The following is a 24,085-nucleotide window of genomic DNA, read 5'->3' on the forward strand; positions in this document are numbered from 1 at the left end:
TGCGAGACTACTTACGGGTGTGGGTCGCCGTGACCATATCACTCCGTCTTTGAGAGCCTTGCATTGGCTACCCGTGAAGGAACAGGTTCTGTTTAAGACTGGATTTGGTGCACAAGGCTACCCATGGCAGGGGGCCAATGTACCTGCAGGAAAAATTCACCAAGTATGTGCCTAACCGTACCTTAAGGTCGGCTAATTTGGAGATTTTGGTGATTCCTAAATTTCTAAAGAAAAAATGCGGAGGGAGGACGAGTGCGGTTCAGGGAGCACAGTTTTGGAACTCCCTGCCTCTAAAGTTAAGGCTTGAGAATGATCTCCTTAAGTTCCGGAAGCTTTTAAAAACTGAGCTTTTCAGTCAAGCCTATGGAATTACATAGGTCTTTTATTTTTTTTTAGTCTGCTAATCTCTTTTAAATTTTTAACTGTTCTGCTGGCTGATGTGTTTGTTTTGGTTGTGGTTGTATTGTTGTTCTAGGCGCATCGAGGCCTACGGGTAACTGACTGTGTTTTCTGTACTTTTTGTACCATGAAGAATTTTAATAAATAAATAAATACACGAATGATCAAATACACACAAAGCATAAAAACGAAATTACAAATACAAAGAACGCAATAAGCGGCTCTTAGAAGCCTTGCTAACTGCTCAATGTGAAACTGTCTCACAGGCAGCGCGCTATACACTCTCTTTCAGCATTTTACAGCAGATCTCAGGAGCTCTCCTGACAGAGGGGGTCTGCGCTGATAATTATCAGTGCATTTATTATCAGTGCAGACCCATCAAGGGTGCTTACTAGAACCCATCAGGGATGCCCACTAGAGCCACCAGGGATGCCAATCAGTGCCACTTAGAAATGCAAATCTGTGCCCGTCAGTGCCGCCCATCAGTGCCACCCATCAGTGCCACCTATCAGTGCCCATCGGTGCTGCCTATCAGTGCCACCTATAAATGCCCACCAGTGCCACCTATCAGTGCCACCTATCAGTGCCCATCAGTGCCGCCTATCAGTGCCACCTATAAATGCCCACCAGTGCCACCTATCAGTGCCCATCAGTGCCACCTATCAGTGCCCATCAGTGCTGTTGTGGAAATTTTTATTAATGTATATTGTTAGATGTCTTCAGTGCAGTTTTGCTGCAATACGCTCTTGCGAGCGTGTCCGCACATACAGACACCGATGGAGGACCGTTGGTTGCTGGAACCTGCCTGTGGTTGAGGGAGATCTGTTTGTAGATATATTTGTAGATATACATGTGCCCGATTGTTTTTTTTTTTAAAGTATACAAGTGTCTGATTGGCTGATTGTGAAGCCACCACCTTCCTTTGTTATCCCTATTTAACCCTATAAATAAACAAAGCATGTCCTTTTTCTAAGCTCAACGTGATACCAGCATCTGCCTGTGTTACTTGGAGGTATACATGCACGCTTTCCTGGCATTATACAAGAGAGTTATAATTGTGCTTATTAACGGAATTATTTGCTTATAGACTAAGCTGTTAATTTCCATGACAGATGGCGAGCCCTTGTTTAGGAGCCAACAGAACTTCCTAACACAGCAGACTTCAGGCGGAAAAGGGACCCATAACCAGACCAGCATAAGGCCGACCTATGGTAAGACAGCCATACTTCAAGGTTTTTTTTTACATTTTTGCTGTTCTGTGTTCGGGATCTTGAATCTCTGTCCGCTGTATCAGGTAAATTCTGCTAGGCAAAAGAACCTTTGTTTTTTGTCTTTTTGTATAATGGCGGGATTTCAATTGTATGTTATAGTTTTGTCATTGTAGGTAGGTCTATTGTTTGGGAAGCTAACCTATATTTAAGTCCTATATAGGTCCCAATTAATACAACCTAAAGTGTTTGGTATAGATAATTGTATGATTTGAGTGTTTGGTATAAGCAAATGTATGCTGTGTGTATAAGTGAGCAGTCGTGTTTTAAAATGGCTGCCGCATATTCATTTGACCATGCATCTGTGGGGGAGATGCAACTATGTATTGCTGACATCAGTCACAAATGGACCTGTTTAGGGGTTAAGAGGGCTATGCCCTGTGACTAAATCCTGTGGGTCGATTCTGGGATACAGGACTATAATTTGAGATATGAAAAGGCAAAGCATGCAGTAAAGATTTCTCATTGCCCTGTTGCAGTGGAAGCTGTTGTCAGAGTTAAGTCGCGTTATTTGGTGTCTCAATTGTATAGATTTTGTGGGAAGAAATTTTGGTTTTCTAATGAAGAAATCGTGGTCTGTGCTGGTTTTAGTGGGATCGGCGACATAACTCTGCACCATTTTGTCGTAGGGTGCATTTCAATTGTTAATGCTGGCATTTTTTTGTAAACCGAATTTCATCTGCCATTTTGTCATTGACCGAATTTAATCGCCCATTATGTCGTAGACCGTATTTCATTGGCCATTTTGTCGTAAATCAAATTTCATCTGCCAAATCTTGTTGTAAACCGAATTTCAATTGTTACAACTACTATTTTGTTTCTGCTGAATTTTGGTTCTGGGTGAAATTTTTCTGCTTTTTGGGCCAAATTTCAACATTTTGTGAAATTAAGTCAGCTTTATGCAGGAATTTCAGTTTTTGGCTTTAGTTGCATTGTTTTGTGCTATATTTTAGTCTCGAGTAAAAATAGTCTGTTTTTGTACTAAATTCAGTTTCCAGTACAATCACTTTGATTTTTACATTTAATTCCAGTTGTTTTGCAGAGTTTTATACTGTAATTCAGTTTTGAGTTGAGAGTAAACATTCCTCGAGTAAACGGTGGCATCCCATTTGTTGTTTTAACATCTAGGTACAGATAGAAAGAAGCCATAATATTGTTTTGTGTAGTGGAGGATTTCATTGTGCTTTGTGGTTGTCTGGCAAACACGTTTATAGGACTGTTTAATATGAGACCAGTCAGGCCGTGTAGAATAGTTGGAAATCCGGAGCATGATTGTATTAGCATATAACGTGAGGAGAAGTTTCTAGCAGACCGGTCAGGCTGTATATAATAGTCAAAATTCTGGGGGGGTGATAGTGATAAAGGTGCAAACAATAACCGCTCCGAAGGTAAAGACCAAGGGGTCTCTGTATGTAAAGTCCGCAAAAAGGCATTTTGAATCGTATAAGAGCAATGGGTCATCCATGCAGGGGGAGCCAGTCAGACAGCTGCATAGTACATTAAATCTGGGTATGGGGCTAAAGCCATTATACCCTTTAGAAGTTGTCATAAACGGTCAGAAAGTACAGTGTATTGCTTTGGAAGGTACTTTTTATGTCTGAAGGTGGGATGAGACTCCAGAATAAAAAGACCTCGGAAGTAGCTCAGCTATGGCTTCAGATATCTATAATGATGAATGAATCAGTACATGTATGTTTGTCTAGTTAAAATTTGTTCAACATGAATTAGAATTTAGCTACTGCTCACTTGGAAAATAAATTTCAAATTCTTTTGAAGTGTGTATAATTTTAGCCCATCGGAAAGAACGTTGCGGGGTAAAGCCTAGACTAGCAAAACACACTTTTTGTCTTTGCTCCGTCTGGTTTTGTCTTGGAAATTTAATGTAATTAATGTAAATGTTTGTCTTATGTTTTAGTCTCCTCATTCTTTGTATGTAGTAAAATGTTAGAGCCCACCACGGCGGCCCTCCTACCCGTCACAGCCATTGTATTTTTGTAGGAACGTGAAAGTAAAGCCATGTACACACGATCGGTTTGTCCGATGAAAACAGACCGATGGACTATTTTCATCGGACAAACCGATCGTGTGTGGGCCCCATCTGTCTTTTTTCCATTGGTGAAAAAAAATAGAACATGTTTTACATTTTTCCTATGGATAAAAAAACAATAGAAAAATCTGATCGTCTGTGTGGAACTCCATCGGAGAAAAATCCATACATTGAACATCATTTTTTTCGGCTTGTTGTAGTGTTATACGTCACCGCGTTTTGGCACGGACGGATTTTTAAATGATGGTGTGTAGGCAAGACTGATTAAAGTCAGCTTCATCGGATTTCCGACAAAAAAATCCATCGGATTAGATTCCATCAGATATCCGATCGTGTGTACAGGGCTTAAGAGTTACAGAGAGTTTTGTTATCAGTTTTAAGGAATGTCAGTGACCATTTACCAATGTACAGGAATTTTGGAATGTTGTATTGTTTGCCTTCTTTGCAGGTCAAGGATAGAGTGACAATTTTTTGTTTATACGTTTATCTTTTATAGGTTACACATGCCTAAGAGAAGGTAAAAGTATAATAAGCTAGGTACTCCTGTTATTTATTTTTCATTTTTTGCACTATTCTAAACCCTACATCTCTTCTTCCTGGTGTAATGAAGAAAATGGGGACAGAGCTAATGGTAAGAATGACAATTTTCAAACTAACAACACTAACCTCTCTAATTCTAACAAAGTTTGTGACCTAGTAGGACAACATGTTCCACGACTGTCTTTCTTTGATGGAACTTAAATCAGCAACCATCAGTCCGGTGACAGAGGGGCCTATCCAAGATGCTAAGAATATTTTTGTCAAAGGTTCCAGGTATTACACCCCAGATGGTAAGGTAAGCCACATATAGGTTATGCAGTGACCACAGCTGGTGAAATGGTGCAAAAGGGTCCCTTGAGTTCCCACATATCTGGGTTATCTCCATATGAGGTTTTGTTCAGAAGTCAACCAAAACATGGTTGTACTTTCCTCATTAGCTGTCATCTTTACATTCTCAGCTGACGGGGTATGTGCAGTCACTGCAATGTGAACTTCAAAAAGTCTGCCACAGGGTTCATGAGTCCCTCCAGGAGCCTGACACGATAACCGGTTTACATTCTATCTAACCAGGTGACTGGGTCGTGGTAAAGAAGCTTGATGAATGGGACAACTGGATCCAACTACACCAAAAAATGAGGAGTATCTATTTTTATTTTTTGCTTAGTGTATTTTAGCTAGGGTGATGATGAAAAGCATCCAAACGTATTGTTTAAAGTGCACCTCCAACTAGGTAAGAAAGCAAACAAGACCAATTGCTGGGTCTGCTCTGAATCTCCACCGAGCCTTAGTACCCCAGTGGCAGCGTCACATGCTATATATGATGTTTGTATTTGCATGAGGAAGACTCGAAAAAGTCACTTGTCAATGGAACTTAACAATACATTTCTAGAGGGTAAAATTAGTTATAGTTTTAACAATAGCTCTGGTTCTTACCAGTATGGGTATGGGGACAACTAGGTCATCCACAAGTGTGCTTCGACTTTAGTTTTGGTAAAGCAAGAAAAAGAAGGTTTGGGACTTTGAGTGAGGCAGGAGCCTCCATCCCGGTAGTAAATGAAATTAGGAGGGCGGGACTTTGAATGAGACACGCAGTCAGCAGTAAAGAACCAGAAAATGGTGTATTAAAATGTAAATCAATTTCTTTACTGCTGACTGCGTGTCTCATTCAAAGTCCCGCCCTCCTAATTTCATTAGTTTTGGTAAAGGGGATAATTTTGTGGGTACCACCACCTGTAAGGAAAGTAATAAAGTTGATCTTACCAACTCTAGATCAGATTACATCTGTTGGAAGGAAGGGTATGACGTTCAGACCGAGTGAAAAATCCTCCAGTCTATTCTGTTGCTACTCAAAGCCCCTACGACTTCTTATGCGGTACTTTAGGTTATAAGGTAATTCCCCCTAATGCACAAGGTTCATGCGTCCTGGTAAAACTCGTCCCAGTATCTTACATTGTGGACAATCGTGAGGATCTGATGGCGCAAGAGAAGGTAAGAATGGCAGGAAGAGCTAGAAGGGAATTGTTCACCAACTCCAACCAGGTCTGGGCATAGTTTCCTGCTTGGACAGGGTGGGGGATTGAACTTATGAAACGATTGAACAATTTCTCATCCAATGTGGATAGGATGTTAAATTGAAACCGTTGAAGCTATAAGGGAGATCTCACAGGAACAATGACAGATGAAGACCATTCTATTACAGGAAAAGATGGCCCTTGATTATCTTTTGGCATCCAAGGGGGGTCTCTGTAATTTCATATGAAAATATTGTTGTACCTGGATCGAGGATACTAGTGACAAAGTTCAGGCCCATATGGATAAGGCTAGATCCCTGCAAGGCAAAGCCAGAGCTATAGCTCGTAAAAGGGTGGAATCCTTTTAAGGGTCTGGGAAACTTTTTTTTTCCATCAGATCATGGTTGAAGGAAGTAGGGGTATATATACTCATGTTGTTTTTGTTTCTATTCCTTTTATATGTCGTGATGAGGTGCTCCTGTTGCCTGATTGGACGAGTGAACAGAGCACAAGCAGATGACCACATCTTCCTCGCTGAAATGAGACGTCCCAAAGCCCAACCCACGTACCAAACGCAGAGGATCCCAGAGCGACTGGCGATTACTACAGCTTACCACATCATGTCCTCCCTTTAAGTCATCCCTCCTGAAGAACAGAGTCTACAAGTCAAGGCGGGATTTTTATTTTTATGAACTCATATGGTCTGTAAAGACAGATTCATTTCCAGGTGTAAGAAGAAGATCAAGATTCATCAAGGCACACATGGCAAATGACAAATTTACAATAACAAAGAGGAGGGGCTGTTGTGGAAATGTTTATTAATGTATATTGTCAGAGGTCCCCCAGTGACAGTTTTGCTGCAATACGCTCATGCGAGTGTGTCTGCATATACAGACATCGGTGAAGGACCGTTGGTTGCGGAAACCTTCCTGTGAATGCAGGAGATCTGTTTGCCCTTTAAGGGATGTTGGCTTATGCCTCACCAAGAGACTGGCCCTCTCATTGCAACTGCATCTATGCTCCCAGCAAACAGACCCATGTACATGGGAACCATAGAATAACCGTACAAAGCCATGGCCTGCTGAGCCTTGTGGAGTATGGTTTGTGCCAATGGTAATTTTGGGAGTATGCATGTAGTCTTGATCAGAACCATGTTTGCAGTGTTCACAATGTGAGGCACATTGTGTCTCAGCAGGAAACTGCACACATTGCTCTGCACACGGCTGATTGCATACGTCACTGCTGGATATTTATTTGTAGATATACATGTGTCTGAGGCCTCGTACACATGACCAGACATGTCCGATGAAAACGGTCCGCGGACCGTTTTCACCGGACATGTCTGCTGGGATCATTTGGTCTGATGTGTGTAAACACCATCAGACCAAATTCCCCGCAGACAGAATACGCGGTGACGTTGCGGCGACGATGGCGCGGCCAACGTGCGAGCACCAGGAAGTTCAATGATTCCACGTATGCGTCGAATCACTTCGACGCATGCGTGAGATTTCGGGCCAGCGGACATGTCCGATGAGTCGTACTAACCATCGGACATGTCCGACGGACAGGCTTCCAGCGGACAAGATTCTTAGCATGCTAAGAAACTTTTGTCCGCTGGAAACCTGTCTGCTAGGCCGGAAAACTGTCTGGTAGGCCCTACACATGGTCGGACATGTCCGTGGAAACTGGTCCGACAGACCAGTTTCAGCGGACATGTTCGGTCGTGTGTACAAGGCCTGATTGGCTGGTTGTGAAGCCATCACCTCCATTTGTTATCCCTGTTCAACCCCATAAATAAACAAAGCACGTCCTATTCGGGCAGGATTTTCTAAGATCAATGTGATACCAGCATCTGTCTGTGATATACAAGCACACTTTCACGGCATTATACAAGAGAGCTATAACTGTGCTTATTAGTGCAATGGAATTATTTGCTTATAGGCAAAGCTCATAACTTTTCACAACAGTGCCACATATTAGTGCCCATAAGTGCTGCATATTAGTTCCACCTATGAGTGCCCATAAGTGCTGCATATCTGTGCCAGCTAGCAATGCCCATCAGTGCTGCTTATCAGTGCCCATTAATTCTGCATATAAGTGCCTCATCATCAGTGCCACATAATCAGTGCCGCCTTATCAGTGTCCATCAGTGAAGCCTCATCAGTGCTCATTAGTGGAGGAGAAAACATACTTATTTACAACGTCTTATAACAGAAACAAAGAAAAACTTTTTGGTCTTTTTTTATTTGTAGGGCAAAAATTTAAAAAATTTAAAAACAGTGGTGATCAAATACCACAAAAATAAAGTTCTATTTGTGTGGAAAAAAATCATAAACATTTTGATTGGATACAGTGTTGCCTGACCACACAATTGTCATTCAAAATGCAACAGTGCTGAAACCTGAAAATTGGCCTGGGTGGAAAGGGGATGAAAGTACCCTGTATTGAAGTGTTTAAAATTGTTACAATAGGGAGCGGGTAGAGTTGTTCACACTGAAGCGTTAGAATTGCTTCATGTTGCTGCGAGGCAAAAATAATGCTGCCTGAAGAGTTTGGCAGCTTCTGAGTGCAGCAGTTTTAGTAACTCTTCCTCAAAGTGTAGCGCTACAGGACATAGGGCCAGATCCTCAAAAGAGATACGCAGGCGGATCTGCTGTTCCGCCTGCGTATCCCTGTTTCTATCTTTGGAACTGATCCACAGAATCAGTTTCCAAGAGATAGACAGAAGATCCGACATGTGTAAGGGACTTACACTGCCGGATCTTAGGATGCAGTACCGCATTTGCCGCTGGGGGCATTTGGCGTCGAAATGCCACTTCGGGTATGCAAATTAGCACTTACGGAGATCCACGAAGCTTTTCAGCTTCGTTTTTTCACTGTAAGTATTAAGTTGCATGTGTAAAATTAGGGCTGCTTTTACAAAGTGTAAACTGTTTACACCTTGTAAAAGTAGACCCTTCTTACCCGCGACGCTGTTATTTTTATTTTTTTTTTAAAAAAAATTCCCGCCGTATCTTTTTTTTTTCCCGACGCAACTTTTTTGACCCGGCGCGATTCACGAAGCTCGGCGTAACGTAATTTCGCGCTATGCACGTCGGGAAAATGACATCACGAGCATGCGCAGTACGTTCGGCGCGGGAGTGCGCCTAATTTAAATGGGACTCGCCCCCATTTGAATAGGAATGCCTTGCGCCGGCGGAATTTAAGTTACACACCCGAAAATTTCTAGGTAAGTGCTTTGTGGATCGGGCACTTAGGTAGAAATTTTCTGGCAGTGTAACTTAAATGGGAAAAGATAAGTTACGGCGGCTGGCTGTGGATCTGGCCCTCAGAACCTATGTTTATCGATGAGCAAATATGCAGCTCTTATGTAAAGTACATGTCTAATTATCACTTATATATTACAATTTTGCGAATTTGCAAGGAATCATTAGAGTGTGTAAAATAAAATAAATAAAATCTCACCATATCCTTTTAGGTACTTCTGGAAAATTGGAATCTCTGGTCTTTCAGCAAACTCTTCTGCATGAGTGACGAGAGCATCTTTAATCGCTTTATAACCACAAAGTACCACCACCTTCTTTGTGCCTATCTGTATGCTAAATACTGATCCATACTTCTTGGACAGCTGGAAATAGGACATTTTATATAAATACATAATTTTTGCTATAATAATCCATTAACACACTAATACATAATTGGATACATTTTTTTTTTTTTTTTAGCTAACCGATTTGAGGAGAATCCCTTATACTCCCTGTTGTCTCTTCACATTGAGGGAAATCCTTGTAGAAAATTGTCACTAAAAGAGGTGTGCCCATTAAAAAAAAATCTATGTTTGTTTATTCCTAAAAAAATATCAAACATTGTATACAAGCCAGCAGGTGGATGAAGCCTGCATTTAGTTACACAAAGCCACAGTTTTCATTACACACCAATATGCCTTTTTACACACTGGCATCCTAACAACCAATGATATCATCAGTTAGTAAGTCTGTTGCCTCCACAGCATCCTTGTTTGACCCTCCTGTGCCCCTCTCCCTCAGCACTGGGGTGACATTAGCTGACTGATGTATAAAAATTGAGGGAGAAGACAAACATTGGAATATTAGTCAGTGCCAGTGTGCAAAAGTGTATTTGCTGAACTGCTGAACTGATCCTACTGGAATAGTTTTACAAACAATCCCCGTTGAAGTGCCCCAGTGGGTCCAAGACCAAAAGCCCTTGACACTAGACAAAGCAGCGGAACTAGCTGACCAGTATGTGGATACCTGGAGATCCCACCAACCAGAGTCTCGCAGCTTCTCCAGACCACCGTCAGCACCTGACCATATCCAGCCATCCGCCCGGCAGTCAGTCAACCTCTCTGCAATGGCCCGAGCGGCTATACCCATCAAGAAGACTGGGCCTCGCTGCTATGGGTGTAATCAAATAGGACACCAATGGGCTAACTGTTCTCGGAATGTCAATGTCACTTGATGGAACCGTGCTGCCCCTGGCCTAGCCCGGGCGGCCACTCATTGCCTGGAAGCCGCCTCACCATCTACCTCAACCAGCTGGGGTGAAGAGGAATTTGGGCTACTACATGAGGTGAACCCAATCCAAGCTGCTGCTGATGACAACCGCAGGCATCACAAGAGGCTGTAAGGGTGAATGGGCAACCCACCCAAGGACAGTTACATTGATCGGTAAAACTGGAAAGTGCAAGTGGCTGGAGCCAAAGTTTGAGATCTAGAGACGTGCATGTTGGAGTTATGAGAGATTTACCCACAGATATTCTACTTGGAAATGATTGGGGGCATCTTTCGTCATCTTTCCTTGTGGATTTATCCCCAGAAACCTTTCCTGTGACCACCCGACAACAAGCCAGTCGAGCTGAGGTTGCACTCGATGATGGGACCCAGGTAAGACCTAACTCCCCTAATCCTGACCAGACTATACCACAACGTTAGCTAGTTACCAGTATAGGGCAGGGATGGACCCCAGGAGATTTGAAAAGGAATGGATAAATCAGGAATTCATTTATCGGGTGACAAAGGGAAGGAATCTCATCCGGTGCCCAAGAGATAGCTGGTCATGCCGCAGAAATATCAGCGTGACCTGCTTAGCATCGGACATGACATTCCCCTAGCTGGTCACTTTGGAGTGACCAAAACCCATCACCATTTGACTCAGCTATTTTTCTGATCAGGGATAACTGGGGATATTAAACAGTATTGTCGTATCTCTGATACTTGTCAGCGGGTGGGAAAGATGGGTGACCGATCTAAAGCTTCTTTGCACCCCCTACAGATCATAGCTGAGCCCTTTAGCTGAAGACCTGGTAGGACTGTTACCCCGACCGAATCCATCTGGAATAAGATATATCTTGACTTTGGTAGATTAAGCTAATCGTTACCCTTAGGAAATTCCCCTGACAAACATCCATCCCGAGACAGTGGTGGAGACCCTCCTCTGGGTCTTTGTGTGGATTTCCCTCAGGAGATTATCTCAGACCAAGGGGCTCAGTTTATGTGGACCAGACATGGCAGTTGTGGAAGCTGTGTGGAATAAACCTCTACAGAGCTCCCTCTACCAACCTCAGACTAACGGACTATGTGAGCGGTTCAATGGAATGCTGAAGCAATTACTGCAGACGTTTGCAACTTCTCACTGGGATTGGAAGAACTTTCTGGCACGCCTCCTATTCGCTTACAGGGAAGTGCTGCATGAATCTATGGGGTTCTCCCGATTTGAGTTATTGTATGGGAGACGGGTGAGTAAGCCACTAGATTTACTTAGAGCCCATTGAGAAGGAGGTGTAAGGGCTGAGAAGACCTCTGTGGTAGGATGCGTACTAGCGCTCCGGGTTTGGCTGAAGGAACTTACAGATATCATGCATGCTCAGTATCAGGCTCCAACAAACCAAGACCTCAATTTAAATCTTAATCTCAACCCACCATGAAGGAATGGTAGAGACACAATTTTACAACTTTATTAGGTCCATATTAAAAGGAATGACTTTAAATCACCCCTGAGGAAGTTTGAACTGTTCCTATTCAACAACTGTACCCCAGCCAACATCAATCCTATATGCTATATGCAATTTTAAGAGAGATAGTCTATGAAGAAAGACCACCCTTTGAACAGGCTTGGGAAAGGGCTTTAGGAAGGAAACTATTAAAGGATGAATGGGCTTAAGCATATGCTCTAACATACTCTCTATCCTTGTTAAATCATATGCAGGTGGTACAGATGCCCAACTACCTTGCAAAAGATATTTTATTCGTCATCTGCTACTTGCTGGAGGTGCCAACCGGAACCAATGATCTACAGTATGTACGCATCTGGTTGAACTGTAAAAAAATTCAAACTTTCTGGCCTTTCTGGCCTTCCATCTTCCACACATATGAAAAGCAATTTATACATTTCAATAGGCTCCCCAGAGGTTTCTTTATTTTCTGTGCTCCTATGTTCTCTGTGATCTATAAAAAGAGATATCCTAAGTGCTGCCTAGTAGTAGCCTGAGCTACGATCTCCAGACACTGGAAGACAAACAGTACACTGCCATTATCCTCCCGGGCCACAATCATGAATGGCCAAATGCATACAGAGAGCCCGATAGCTGGAGACACAGATAGGATGGACCTTTTCCATCACACATGATTTAGATCCTCTCAGGTATTCCAAAACCTCTTGACATCATAATGAACAACACCACTAGGTGTTGATATTATAGTTAAACTCATACCATAGCTAGCAATCTCTGCCATAACATTCACTCATATTCCACCCGCCCCCATCCTTCCCTCCCCCTCTTCAATATTTTCTTCATCCATGATTGAAAACTAATAAAAAGAGATTTAACCTAAATGTATCAAGGGTCACAACTGTATAAGGTATGATCCAATTTCCTACATACATTTTGAACAAATAGCATCAATAGTACTGGATTCACACGGCATAATGGGTTTCTCCCTAAACAGAAAGAACACTATAGAAGCTGTTTTCTATATTTCTCTCACTGCAACTCTGTAATGAGTTTTCAGAAGGGCATGTCTCTTCTCTTTGTCCCATACTCTTTTGTGTGCAAATATCAGATTGAGCTATTGGGCTCCATAAACAGTGGGCCTTTTCAGCAAAACAATTAAGAATAGCATGGAAAACATGTTAAAAGCAGTCCAGAACTATTGAAAAAAGTGGTGATGTCTGCGCAGTGTAACAAAGGAAGGGGGGGGGGGGTAACAAATAATGTGACTATATTACACTCTAAATACTTGAGAGTAAGAAGACTAAGCCTTAAGTATAACCACTGGGTGATCCAAATAACAAATCACAAATTCAACGTGAAACACAGTGAAATGAATAACACAATATAAATGAATAGTATAAATACATATAGGAGCCAAAAAATGGCATAGGAAACACACACATGCAAACATATATATATAATGAATGAAAGGAAATATGAAAAAGTCTCTAAATGGTGATCCCAAAGGCAAGTGTTGAGGAATGGAAAACTTCAATGTGCAAAAAACATCTCCTGTGACTTTTCAGCAGCTCACCTCACAGCTGTTGCTCAAACAGCCTGACAATCCTCAAGTATCTACACAGCCAATAGTACGATATGTCTGAGAGTGCGGCTGAGGGACCCAAATCAATCCCAGATATTCATATGTGAAGAGACAACAAAGGGATATATAGCGTAACTCCACGAGCGCCGAGCTCGCAATAAAACCTACGTGACCTTTCCGGTCCCTCTTGCGATCGATGCTTGCTCAAAAGGGTGGCAATGAAATGGCAATGGAATCCTGCATGTCCTTTCCTGTCCCTCTTTGCCTCACACTTGCGGCAGATGGTTGCTCAAAAAGGTGGCAATGTAATGGGAAGAAGATGGGACACACATTGCATAACCCCGTGATGGAAACAGATTTAATGGTAAAATCAATCATAAAAAAACTCACATTAGCAGCAGGTGTACGGTAGCATACATCCACGAGCGCCGAGCTTGTCTGCCTGCCGTCAGATGGTGCTGTGTCTAGTGCTCCAATCCCTTTTTTTGTGGGGATTGGAGCACTAGACACAGCACCATCTGACGGCAGGCAGACAAGCTCAGACCTCGTGGATGTATGCTACCCTACACCTGTTGCTAATGTGAGTTTTTTATGATTGTTTTTACCATTAAATCTGTTTCCATCACAGGGTTATGTGATGTGTGTCCCATCTTCTTCCCATTACATTGCCACCTTTTTGAGCAACCATCTGCTGCAAGTGTGAGGTAAAGAGGGACATTAAAGGACACGCAGGATTCCATTGCCATTTCATTGCCACCCTTTTGAGCAAGCATCGATCAAAAGTGTGAGGCAAAGAGGGATTTATTGTGAGCTCGGCGCTCGTGGAGATATGCCCATTATTACATGCATTGGTGTGTTCATCTATTTGTGCCACCCACTGGGTTACAGAGTTACGCTATATATCCCTTTGTTGTCTCTTCACATATGAATATATGGGATTGGGTCCCTCACCCGCACTCTCAGACATATCGTACCATTGGCTGTGTAGATACTTGAGGATTGTCAGGCTGTTTGAGCAACAGCTGTGAAGTGAGCTGCTGAAAAGTCACAGGAGGTGTTTTTTGCACACTGAAGTTTTCCATTCCTCAACACTTGCCTTTGGGATCACCATTCAGAGACTTTTTCATATTTGCTTTCATTCATCATATATATATTTTTGCACGTGTGTGTTTCCTATGCCATTTTTTGGCTCCTATATGTATTTATGCTATTCATTTATATTGTGTTATTCATTTCACTGTTTCACGTTGCATTTGTGATTTGTTATTTGGATCACCCAGTGGTTATACTTAAGGCTTAGTCTTCTTACTCTCAAGTGTAATATAGTCATATTATTTGATACCCCCTCCCCCCCTTCCTTTGTTACACAGCGCAGACATCAACACTTTTTTCATTTTTGACATTTTTCTACTTAGGATAGATTACCAGGTGTCTGCAGCAGTGCCCCCTAGTTTTAGTTTTTTGGTAGTGCGGGAGTACCTCTTGTTTACAGTCCAGAACTATTATTTCTAGAACTGACCATGGCTTTTATTCTCCTGAATTAGTGTTTGACACCGAAAATTAACTCCTGATATTGCATTTAACAGGTTTAAAGGCAATAAAAGAGATTATAAAAAATAAATAAATACCTGCATGAAAGTTTCCTGTGGTCTCTTCAGATTAAGCATGTGAAGATTTCCAATAATTGGCAAACCTTTTGGGCCAGGTGGAAAACCGATGAGGACATCCTTTGGCACGTAGAAATTTTTTAGGACAAGAACAAATAGGACAATAGCAATGAGCGCTGTAATTGGATCAAAAAAGGGCATGGTCCTTTCGAAGTCTGAAAAGAGAGAATGGATATAAAGTAGAATTTGAACCAATTTTGAATTCATAATTGGGCAAATATCAATAAATTGACTAACAAATACATTTGAAATATCTACAAAAACATCCGATATGTTTTCTTCCCTGTCCTTCTTTACCATTACAATCAACTACACTACACTTTTGGCAGCTATGTACTGTCGAGGCATTTAAAAAATATGCTAAACACACTGTCCCACGAAAGCCCCATCTCATTCTGATAAGTCCCATCTTTTTTAAAGCCCCCCCCCCCCCCCACACACACACACACAAACACACACAGCATTCTTATTGAGCCAGTGTAAATGTAGACATGTTTAGTGAAAAGTATTGGGACGCCTGCCTTTACACGCACATGAACTTTGATGGCATCCCAATCTTAGTCTGTAGAGTTCAATATTGAGTTGGCTGTCCACAAGGTTTAGGAGTGTGTCTATAGGAATGTTTGACCATTCTTCCAGAAGTGCGTTTGTGAGGTCAGGCACTGATGTGGACTAGAAGACCTGACTTGTAGTCTCCACTCTAATTCATCCCAAAGGTGTTCTATTGGGTTGTGGTCAGGACTCTGTGCAGGCCAATCAAGTCCCTCTACCCCAAGCACACTCATCCATGTATTACTGGAGGGAAATTCCCTCCAGTAATAGCTATCATGGGAAAAGGCCGGGACGCTGATAGAGGGGGACCACCAGTCCTTTTGTAAGGGGCCTGGGCACACATGGGGGGCCTGAAAAGCAGGGCGAATAGGTTAAGTCAGATGGAGCAGCAATTACAGAAGGATGCCCTGTGTTGCTCTCTGCAGCAGCTGGAAGCCAGTTTCTCCCCATACTGACGGCTTTCAGCTGCTGCAAGGAGAGACACAGGGTAACCTTCCTGTAATAGGTTCCCCGATACTGATCCCCCTCTCTGTTTTGCCTGCCTCTGATTCTGATTTTCCCTTCCCAGCGTGCCACCCTGTCACTGTGACCCCTCCCCCAATGGCGCTGCAGGCTTCCCCATCCTGTAAAAAATGTTTTTAGAAGAAAAGAAAGTGAGGTGAAATCTTCTGAACAGGGGCACAGACAGCAAAACAATTGTTACAGAGGTGTTAACCCTTCCCTATGCTATCCTAAACGTAAAAAAAAAAATTTGGGCTAGAGTTACACTTACAAAATGTACCTGTAAGCAGGACAAGAGAAGTAATAATGTGTTTATTCATACAGAATAATAATAGATATTTAGAAATATGCCCAGTATAACGAACAAGAGAATTATACTGCATAGTTGTCCAAATTGACAGCATAAGCACATATCCTGATTATTACACCCAGAATTAGAGCTGCACGATTAATCGTTAAGAATCGAGATCGCAATTCTTTCCCCCTTGCTATCTTAAAGTGGAGGTTCACCCTAAAAACTATTTCTAACAATACATTGAGAAGACTGATTACACTGCGGGTATGCTGTTTTTTTTTTTTTTTTTTTCGTACATACCTCGTTATCGCCGTTTCATCCCTTGGCTTCCGGGTATGATACATTGAGAAGACTGATTACACTGCGGGTATGCTGTTTTTTTTTTTTTTTTTTTCGTACATACCTCGTTATCGCCGTTTCATCCCTTGGCTTCCGGGTATGATTTTTGTGGGTCGTTCCTAGTTGATTGATGTTCCTCCGACCGGAGGAACATCAATCAACTAGGAACGCCCAGACCTGCAAGAATCATACCCGGAAGCCGAGGGATAAACCGGCGATAACGAGGTATGTACAAAAAAAAAAAAAAAACAGCATACCCGCAGTGTAATCAGTCTTCTCAATGTATTGTTAGAATTTTTTTTTAGGGTGAACCTCCACTTTAACAAAGCATTTTCCTGATTCTATGCAGAGTTCTCTGTTCAAGCCGACAGCTGTAAAAAAAAAAAAACACTGCCAAGTTTCACAACATTCCTCGGCCGCTGAGCTTACTATAAACATTGTAATGTTTTGTCCTTTAGATCAAAGGAATAAGCTTCGGTCTGTAAATGAGGTACGTTTAACCACCTAACCGATTCCCGACTGACTCACGTAGATATACTGCTGCAAAATGGGTCTCCTGGGCAAAATCCCTGTACGGGTACGGCTTTCCCTTTAAGAGGGGGACCCGATGTGCGTGGCCCAGTGGGCACGATCGCCGATGGCCACGCGCGATCGTGTGCACGAGAGTCAGCAAGGGGATTTGTGTGTGTCACAATTGGTATCCTTGTCCGGGCTGTGGTTTGCTGCTCCTCCCTCCCCTGGCCGCGGGGGCCCATAGGAGAGAGGAGCAGAGCAGCAGGGTTCCCCGTGTGAAGCCAAAAGGCTACACTTCCGGGTACCCCAGCCACAATGGTGGTGGCAGCACCCGACAGCTGATGGAAACATCGCTGGACTCCAGGACAGGTAAGTGTCCATTTCTTAAAAGCGAGCAGCTGCAGTATGTGTAGCTGCTGTTTTTTTTGGGGGGGGCGGAACACCTCTTTAAGTGGTTAAAGTGATAATAAAGGCTAAACTATTATTATAGTTATCTGCTCTGGTTCCCTGACGGTGTTCTGCCGAGATGTGTCCCCCTGGCGGATAATGTCCACCCTGGACTGCGCAGGCGCAGTGCTCTAGCAAACGGAGCTGCTGGAAATTGCCGAATGTGAAGCAGCTGTAGACTGCGCCTGCGCAATGAACAGGACATTGTGACAGACATTGCTGCACGCTCTCGATGCTCGCTCCAGTCTGCAAGGGCCGGGTGTAAGGATGGCTACAGCAAGGGGCGGATGTGTATTACTATTATATATTGTGTAAGGGGAGGATGGCTACAGCAAGGGGCGGGTGTATTACTATTATATTGTGTAGTTTCTTGATAAAACCACCCAAATAATACACCCGCCCCTTGCTGTAGCCATCCGCGCCTTACACGACATACAGTAATAGTAATGCAGACAATATAATAGTAATACACATCCGCCCCTTGCTGTAGCCATCTGCCCCTTACACGATACAATAGTATTACACCTGCCCCTTGCAGAGTGGAGTGAGCATCGGGAGCGTGCATCAGCGTGTGGCACAATATTGTGCTCATTGCGCATGCACCGTGTACAGGTGATTGACAGCTGTGTTCATCTTCTGTGATTTTCGGAGGTTCATTGCACCTGTGCAGTACAGAGCGGGCATTATCTGCCGGGGGACAATTTTTGGCAGGACCCTGGCACTCCTGGCTCCTCCTCTTCTGCCACTTGCTATGGGGGCACTCATGCCGGCTCGCTTCAGAACTCTGCTCTGTGTTACCATAAAACACGCAGAACAGGGCTCGGCCCACCCTTCTACTCTATCCTCTTTGGCTCACTGGCTGTGATTGACAATAGCTCCTACTGCTGTGTCTCAGCCAATGACGAGCAAGAGATCCAAGAGAGCACCCATTCTTGTGCACATCGCTGGATCAGGATCAGGCTCGGGTAAGTATTAGGGGGGCTGCGGGGGGGGCTGCATACTGAAGGTTTTTTACCTTCAACCTTCACAACCACCTACAAGAAAAAGACTAGTGTGCATTATTTATACAGAACCAGAACAGATATTGCAAATTACATCCGGAATCCAAAATAGAGTAAAGTGCTGTTCTTAAAAGCAACCTAACTAGATACTGAGAATTACACCCATAAAGAAAAGAGAAGTGCTACTGTGCAGGTTTCATGTACACAATAGAAGAGGAAGACTTTTGCATTAAAGTGATTCTAAAGCTAAAACATTTTTTAAAGTGGAGGTTCACCCAAATCACAAGACTATCTTCTCTGCATCATTGCAAAACTAGAGCTAGATTCAGGTAGCTTGGCGCATCTTTGTTCCGTCGTAGCCCATCTCATATGCGCTACGCCAACGTAACTCTGAGAGGCAAGAGCAGTATTCACAAAGCACTCGCCCCGTACGTTGCGCCGGCGTAGCGTAATTTGGTTGGACATAAGCCCGCCTAATTCAAAGTAGGCAGGTAGTGGGCGTGCTACATTTAAATTAACCGTGACCCCATGTAAATGAAGGGCGATCGAACGGCGCATGCTCGCGCATGCTCAGAATCACGTCGCATATACTCCCTAAGATACGACGGCTCAATGCGAACGACGTGAACATAACCTACGCCCAGCCCCATTCACGTATGACTTACGTAAACAACGTAAAATCCGACGGCTGTTCCGACGTCCATACCCTAACATGACTTACCCCTGCTTTATGAGGGATAACTGTACACCGGACGTATGACTTACGTAAATGGCGTAGCTTACTGCGACGGGCGCAAGTACGTTTGTGAATCGGCGTATGTAGCTCATTTACATATTCAATGCGTAAATCTATGGAAGCACCCCTAGCGGCCAACGTAAATATGCGCCCAAGATCCGACGGCGTAGGAGACTTACGTCGGTCGGATGAGGCCAGAATTCAGGCGTATCTAGTCTTGAGAATAAGGCGCATAGATACGACGGCGCATCTGTTCACTTACGCTTTTTTTATAACTTAGGGGCAGATTCACGTAGAGCCGCGTAAAATTGTGCAGGCATAGCGTATCTGATTTACGTTACGCCTCCGCAACTTACACGGCAAGTGTTGTATTCTCAAAGCACTTGCTCCATAAGTTGCGGCGGCGTAGCGTAAATCGTCCGGCGTAAGCCCGCCTAATTCAAATTTGGATCAGGGGGGCGTGTTTTATGCAAAACTACTGTGACCCGACGTGATTGAAGTTTTTTCGGAATGGCGCATGCGCCGTCCATGGAGTTTCCCAGTGTGCATTGCTCCAAAGTACGCCGCAGGGACGTCATTGGTTTCGAGGTGAACGTAAATGACGTCCAGCCCCGTTCACGGATGACTTATGCAAACGACGTAACTTTTTCAAATTTCGACGCGGGAACGACGGCCATACTTAACATTGGCTGCGCCTCATATAGCAGGGGCAACTTTACGTCGGGAAAAGCCTAACGTAAACGTCGTAACTTTCCTGCGTCGGCCGCGCGTACGTTTGGGAATTTGCATATCTAGCTAATTTGCATACTCAACGCGGAATTCGATGGAAGCGCCACCTAGCGGTAAAAAAAAATGCAGTTTAGATCCGACGGCGTAAGAGACTTACGCCTGTTGGATCTAATGGATATCTATGCGTAACTGATTCTAAGAATCAGGCGCATAGATACGACGGCGCAACTCAGAGATACGACGGTGTATCTGGAGATACGCCGTCGTATCTCGGTTGTGAATCTGGGCCACACTCTTTTGAACGAAAACGGACAGGGGTTGTATTAATTTGTAATAATAAAAGCCATTGAATTCAACAGAAAAACAACATTTACAGTATTTGCCGGAGGGCTTCTGCTTTAATGCATTCCTAGCAGAAACAAGTAGGAACTTGCAACAACTCCCTGCAATTCTCACTGATTACTCAGAAAGGATTATTATTTTTTTCTCATCAAAAGTAGGATTACTGTTTAAGGCAAATTTAATCTAAAAACAGATAATCGAGTAGTACTCACAGTTCTGCGCTCACGTATCTTGTTCTTAGTACATGTATGTTTTTCTGTGAGTCTGCTGAAGAGTAGACTAGATTACTGAGCGTCTGATAATCTGTCCCTTTGTACTTTCAGAGAAACTAAACCAGCACAACCTTTACTCTTCCTCCTCCCCCTAGATTCACTACTAAATAATGACATGCCAGGAGGAAAGCGCTTGAGGGTTATAGATAGAGAAAAGAGGTTAAAGGAAAAGGAAACCTGCACTGCGAAGGTACAGTATGTACTGTATGCAGGCTACCACACCTAAACTTTTCTTTTTAAAACTATGACCGATATCTTCCACCCACTATTCCTAAGGAAATATCTACATATCCATCCTAAAGCCTAATACACCAGCAGCTTTTTTTTTGTTGTTCAACCCAGCGGGCTGAAAAAAATCAGAAATTCAAAATAAATCAGAAATTCAGGAATTAAAAAAAACGACATTTAAAAAAAAATTAGAAATTCGAAAACCTGAAAAAATTCCAAAATCGAAAAAAATAAAATAACTAATAATAACTTAACTATTACTAACTATTAAATTATGGGTATTGGAATTTTCTTTTCAAAGTTGGCTGTTAGTGAACGTAACGAATACATATTTATCCGAAGTTACGAATTTTCCGACATAACCAATGCTGCATCTAAACAAATGGAACGGAACAAATTAATAATAATTAAAAAAAAATATTATTATTAATGTAATGTATTATTATTAATTTGTTACATTCCATTTGGAACGCAAACAAATTGAACAGTGCAAAGTAATAATAATAATAATAAAAGTTTTTTTTATTATTATTGTAATTTTTATTATTAATTACTGTATTTATCGGCGTATAACGCGCACTTTTTCCCCCTGAAAATCGAAGACAAAGCAGGGGTGCGCGTTATACCCTGATAGCGCACCTCGGACTTGGAGGGGAACGAGTGCCGCCGGAATTCACCGAGTCGGCATCTTCCCTTTACTTGGCTTTGACGTCACACACGGGACTGTGTATGTGACTGTGGAACACAAACAAATTGAACGGAACAAAGTAATAATAATAACAAGTCTTTATTATTATTATTGTAATGTATTGTTATTAATTTATTACGTTCCATTTGTTTAGATGCAACATTCGTTTATTTCAGGTAAATTCGTATTCGTTACGTTCACTAACAGCCAAATTTGAAAGGGAATTCCAATACCTATAATTTAATAGCTAGTAATAGTTAAGTTATTATTAGTTAGTTATTATTTCAGATTTTCAGGGTTTTGAATTTCTGAATTTCCGAATTTTTCTGGGAATTTCAGGTTTTTGGGGATTTCTGAATTAATTTTTTTTTTCGAATTCCCAAACTTTTTGATTTTTAATAGACTTTCAAATTTTTTTGAACTTCCGAATTTCCGATTTTTTTCTAATTCCCGAATTTATGTTTTTTTTCGAAGTTACAATTTTTTTTTTAATTTACGATTTTCATCGAATTCCCAAATTTATGATTTAATTTTTTTTTTTTTTCATTTACGAATTTTCGCATATTCAAATTTACTAATATTCTAAAAACTTTGGTATGCCACCTATATATAGGTGAATGAGCACTGGAAGATAGTCAAACAGGAAGTCCTCCCCTATATAACCTCTCCTACACAGGAGAGACCTCTGTTTTTTTTCGCCAGTGTCTGTAAGGTGGAAATGGTCACTGATGTGATACATGTGCTCTTGGAGCATACTTGTAGGTCCGGACGGTTCTGCTGAGAATCAAGGACTTCAATCGGATCCATTCAAAAAAGCTATCAGCTAAAATGGATGGTACCCAAGCCTCATTGGAAGGAGAGAAGATTCTTTAAAGCAGAGTTCCACCCACAAGTGGAATTTGTGCTCATCTTATACCCCCCCCACATTTGGCACCTTTTGGAGGGGGGGCAGGATACCTGTCTTTGACAGGTATGCTTTGCCACTTCTGGGAGTCCCTGCCACGGAGCCGTGATGTCACTGTGGGGCTACCTCCTCCTTCCCCGGCCGCCAGGCCAATAGGAGAGAGGAGCGGTGCCTCGCGCATGCGCAATAGGGTTTCTGGCATGAAGCCGAAAGGCTACACTGCTGGGTTCCTGTACCCGCAATAGTGACGGAGCACCCGACAGCTGATGGAAAGATCAGCTGCGGCTGATGACATCGCTGGACTCCAGGACAGGTAAGTGTCCATTTATTAAAAGCCAGCAGCTGCAGTATGTATAGCTTCTGGCTTTTAGTGTGTTTTTTTGGGTGAAACACCACTTTAATGTTTGCCTGTAATGCAGCCTTTATGCTCTGGACCCTGCGTAATGGAACCCTGTGCAGTGTTTGTTCTGACCAAGGTGCTTTCCTGCAGGGTGCAGGTCCAGTGGAGTGGACCACACATTAAGGGGGACCCAGTCCCTGAAGGTCTTTTATGACAAAGTCCACCGTGATGGGTGAAGAGTTCTGCAGCAGGAATGGTAAGTCTGCATTGTTTTGCAGTTTCTCTGTGCCGGTCAGTGTCCGTCAGTGAAGGAGAAAACGACATTTTATAACCGAAAAAAAAGAAAACATTTTTTTTTTTAATTTCTGTCTTTTTTACTTTGTTTAGAAAAAAATAAAACCTGCAGAGGTGATCAAATACCACCAAAAAGAAAGCTTTATTTGTGGGAACAAAATGATAAAAATGTTGTTTGGGTAGAGTGTTGCATGACCGTGCAATTGTCATTCAAAGTGCAACAGCGCTAAAGGCTAAAAACTGTCCTGGACGGGAAGGGGCAAAAGTGCCTGGTATTGAAGTAGTTAAGTACCATTATGGGTCAGATTCGCCCCTATCCATTTTTTTCCAGAGGCCGTTGTTTCTCACTCCTTGATTTATACTTCATACAGCATGTAAGTAGACTGTTCTGCCTGTCAGGCCACTCTTGTGTCCTTGGGATTTGAATTTTACCTTGCCTGTCCTTGTAGAGGCCATTTTTTTAACCAATTGCAACATTTTGTTAGTCCTTTAGCTAGGAAGGTGGCTTCTTTGGTTGCTATCACTTCACTAAGTGGAGTGTCAAGCCCTGTACACACGACCGGAAATCCCATCGGGAAAAAATACGTTGGTTTTCCTGATGGGATTCCTGGCAGGCTTGCCTTGAAAAGCCGTGTATACACACGGCCACACAAAAACCCACCGTTCTTTTGAATGGCAAGAACGCAGTGATGTCATTGACTATGATGAGCTGGTGTCTCGTCACATTTGATTATGCCGCTGCCATCTTGCTACACCCCACACTAACGTGGTATGCTACCGTGCATGCGTCGAAGTGTTATCGAGCATGCACAGTTTTTCTGCCCTCCAGGTAAGCATACAGACGACCGGTTTTCACGGCAGGAAACACTCTGCCAGTAATCCCGACGGGAAAGTAGAGAGCAGGTTCTCTATTTCCCGT

At 42.8% G+C, this 24,085-nt stretch overlaps 1 protein-coding gene across 1 annotated transcript in view; it reads right to left on the reverse strand.

Annotated features, from left to right (window-relative positions):
• LOC120936165 (cytochrome P450 2K6-like) overlaps positions 1-20,838 on the reverse strand; it is a 41,746-nt gene extending 20,908 nt beyond the window's left edge. The window contains exons 1-3 of the mRNA XM_040348317.1: positions 20,653-20,838; positions 14,947-15,140; positions 9,231-9,393 (exon numbers count right to left, since the gene is read on the reverse strand). Of these exons, the coding sequence (XP_040204251.1) occupies positions 9,231-9,393; positions 14,947-15,126 (343 nt within the window). The 5' untranslated portion in view covers positions 15,127-15,140; positions 20,653-20,838. The remainder of the gene's footprint in view (positions 1-9,230; positions 9,394-14,946; positions 15,141-20,652) is intronic.
• Positions 20,839-24,085: the final 3,247 nt, after the last annotated feature.

Source organism: Rana temporaria, chromosome 4, assembly GCF_905171775.1.
Source record: "Rana temporaria chromosome 4, aRanTem1.1, whole genome shotgun sequence".
NCBI classification, from domain to species: Eukaryota; Metazoa; Chordata; class Amphibia; order Anura; family Ranidae; genus Rana; species Rana temporaria.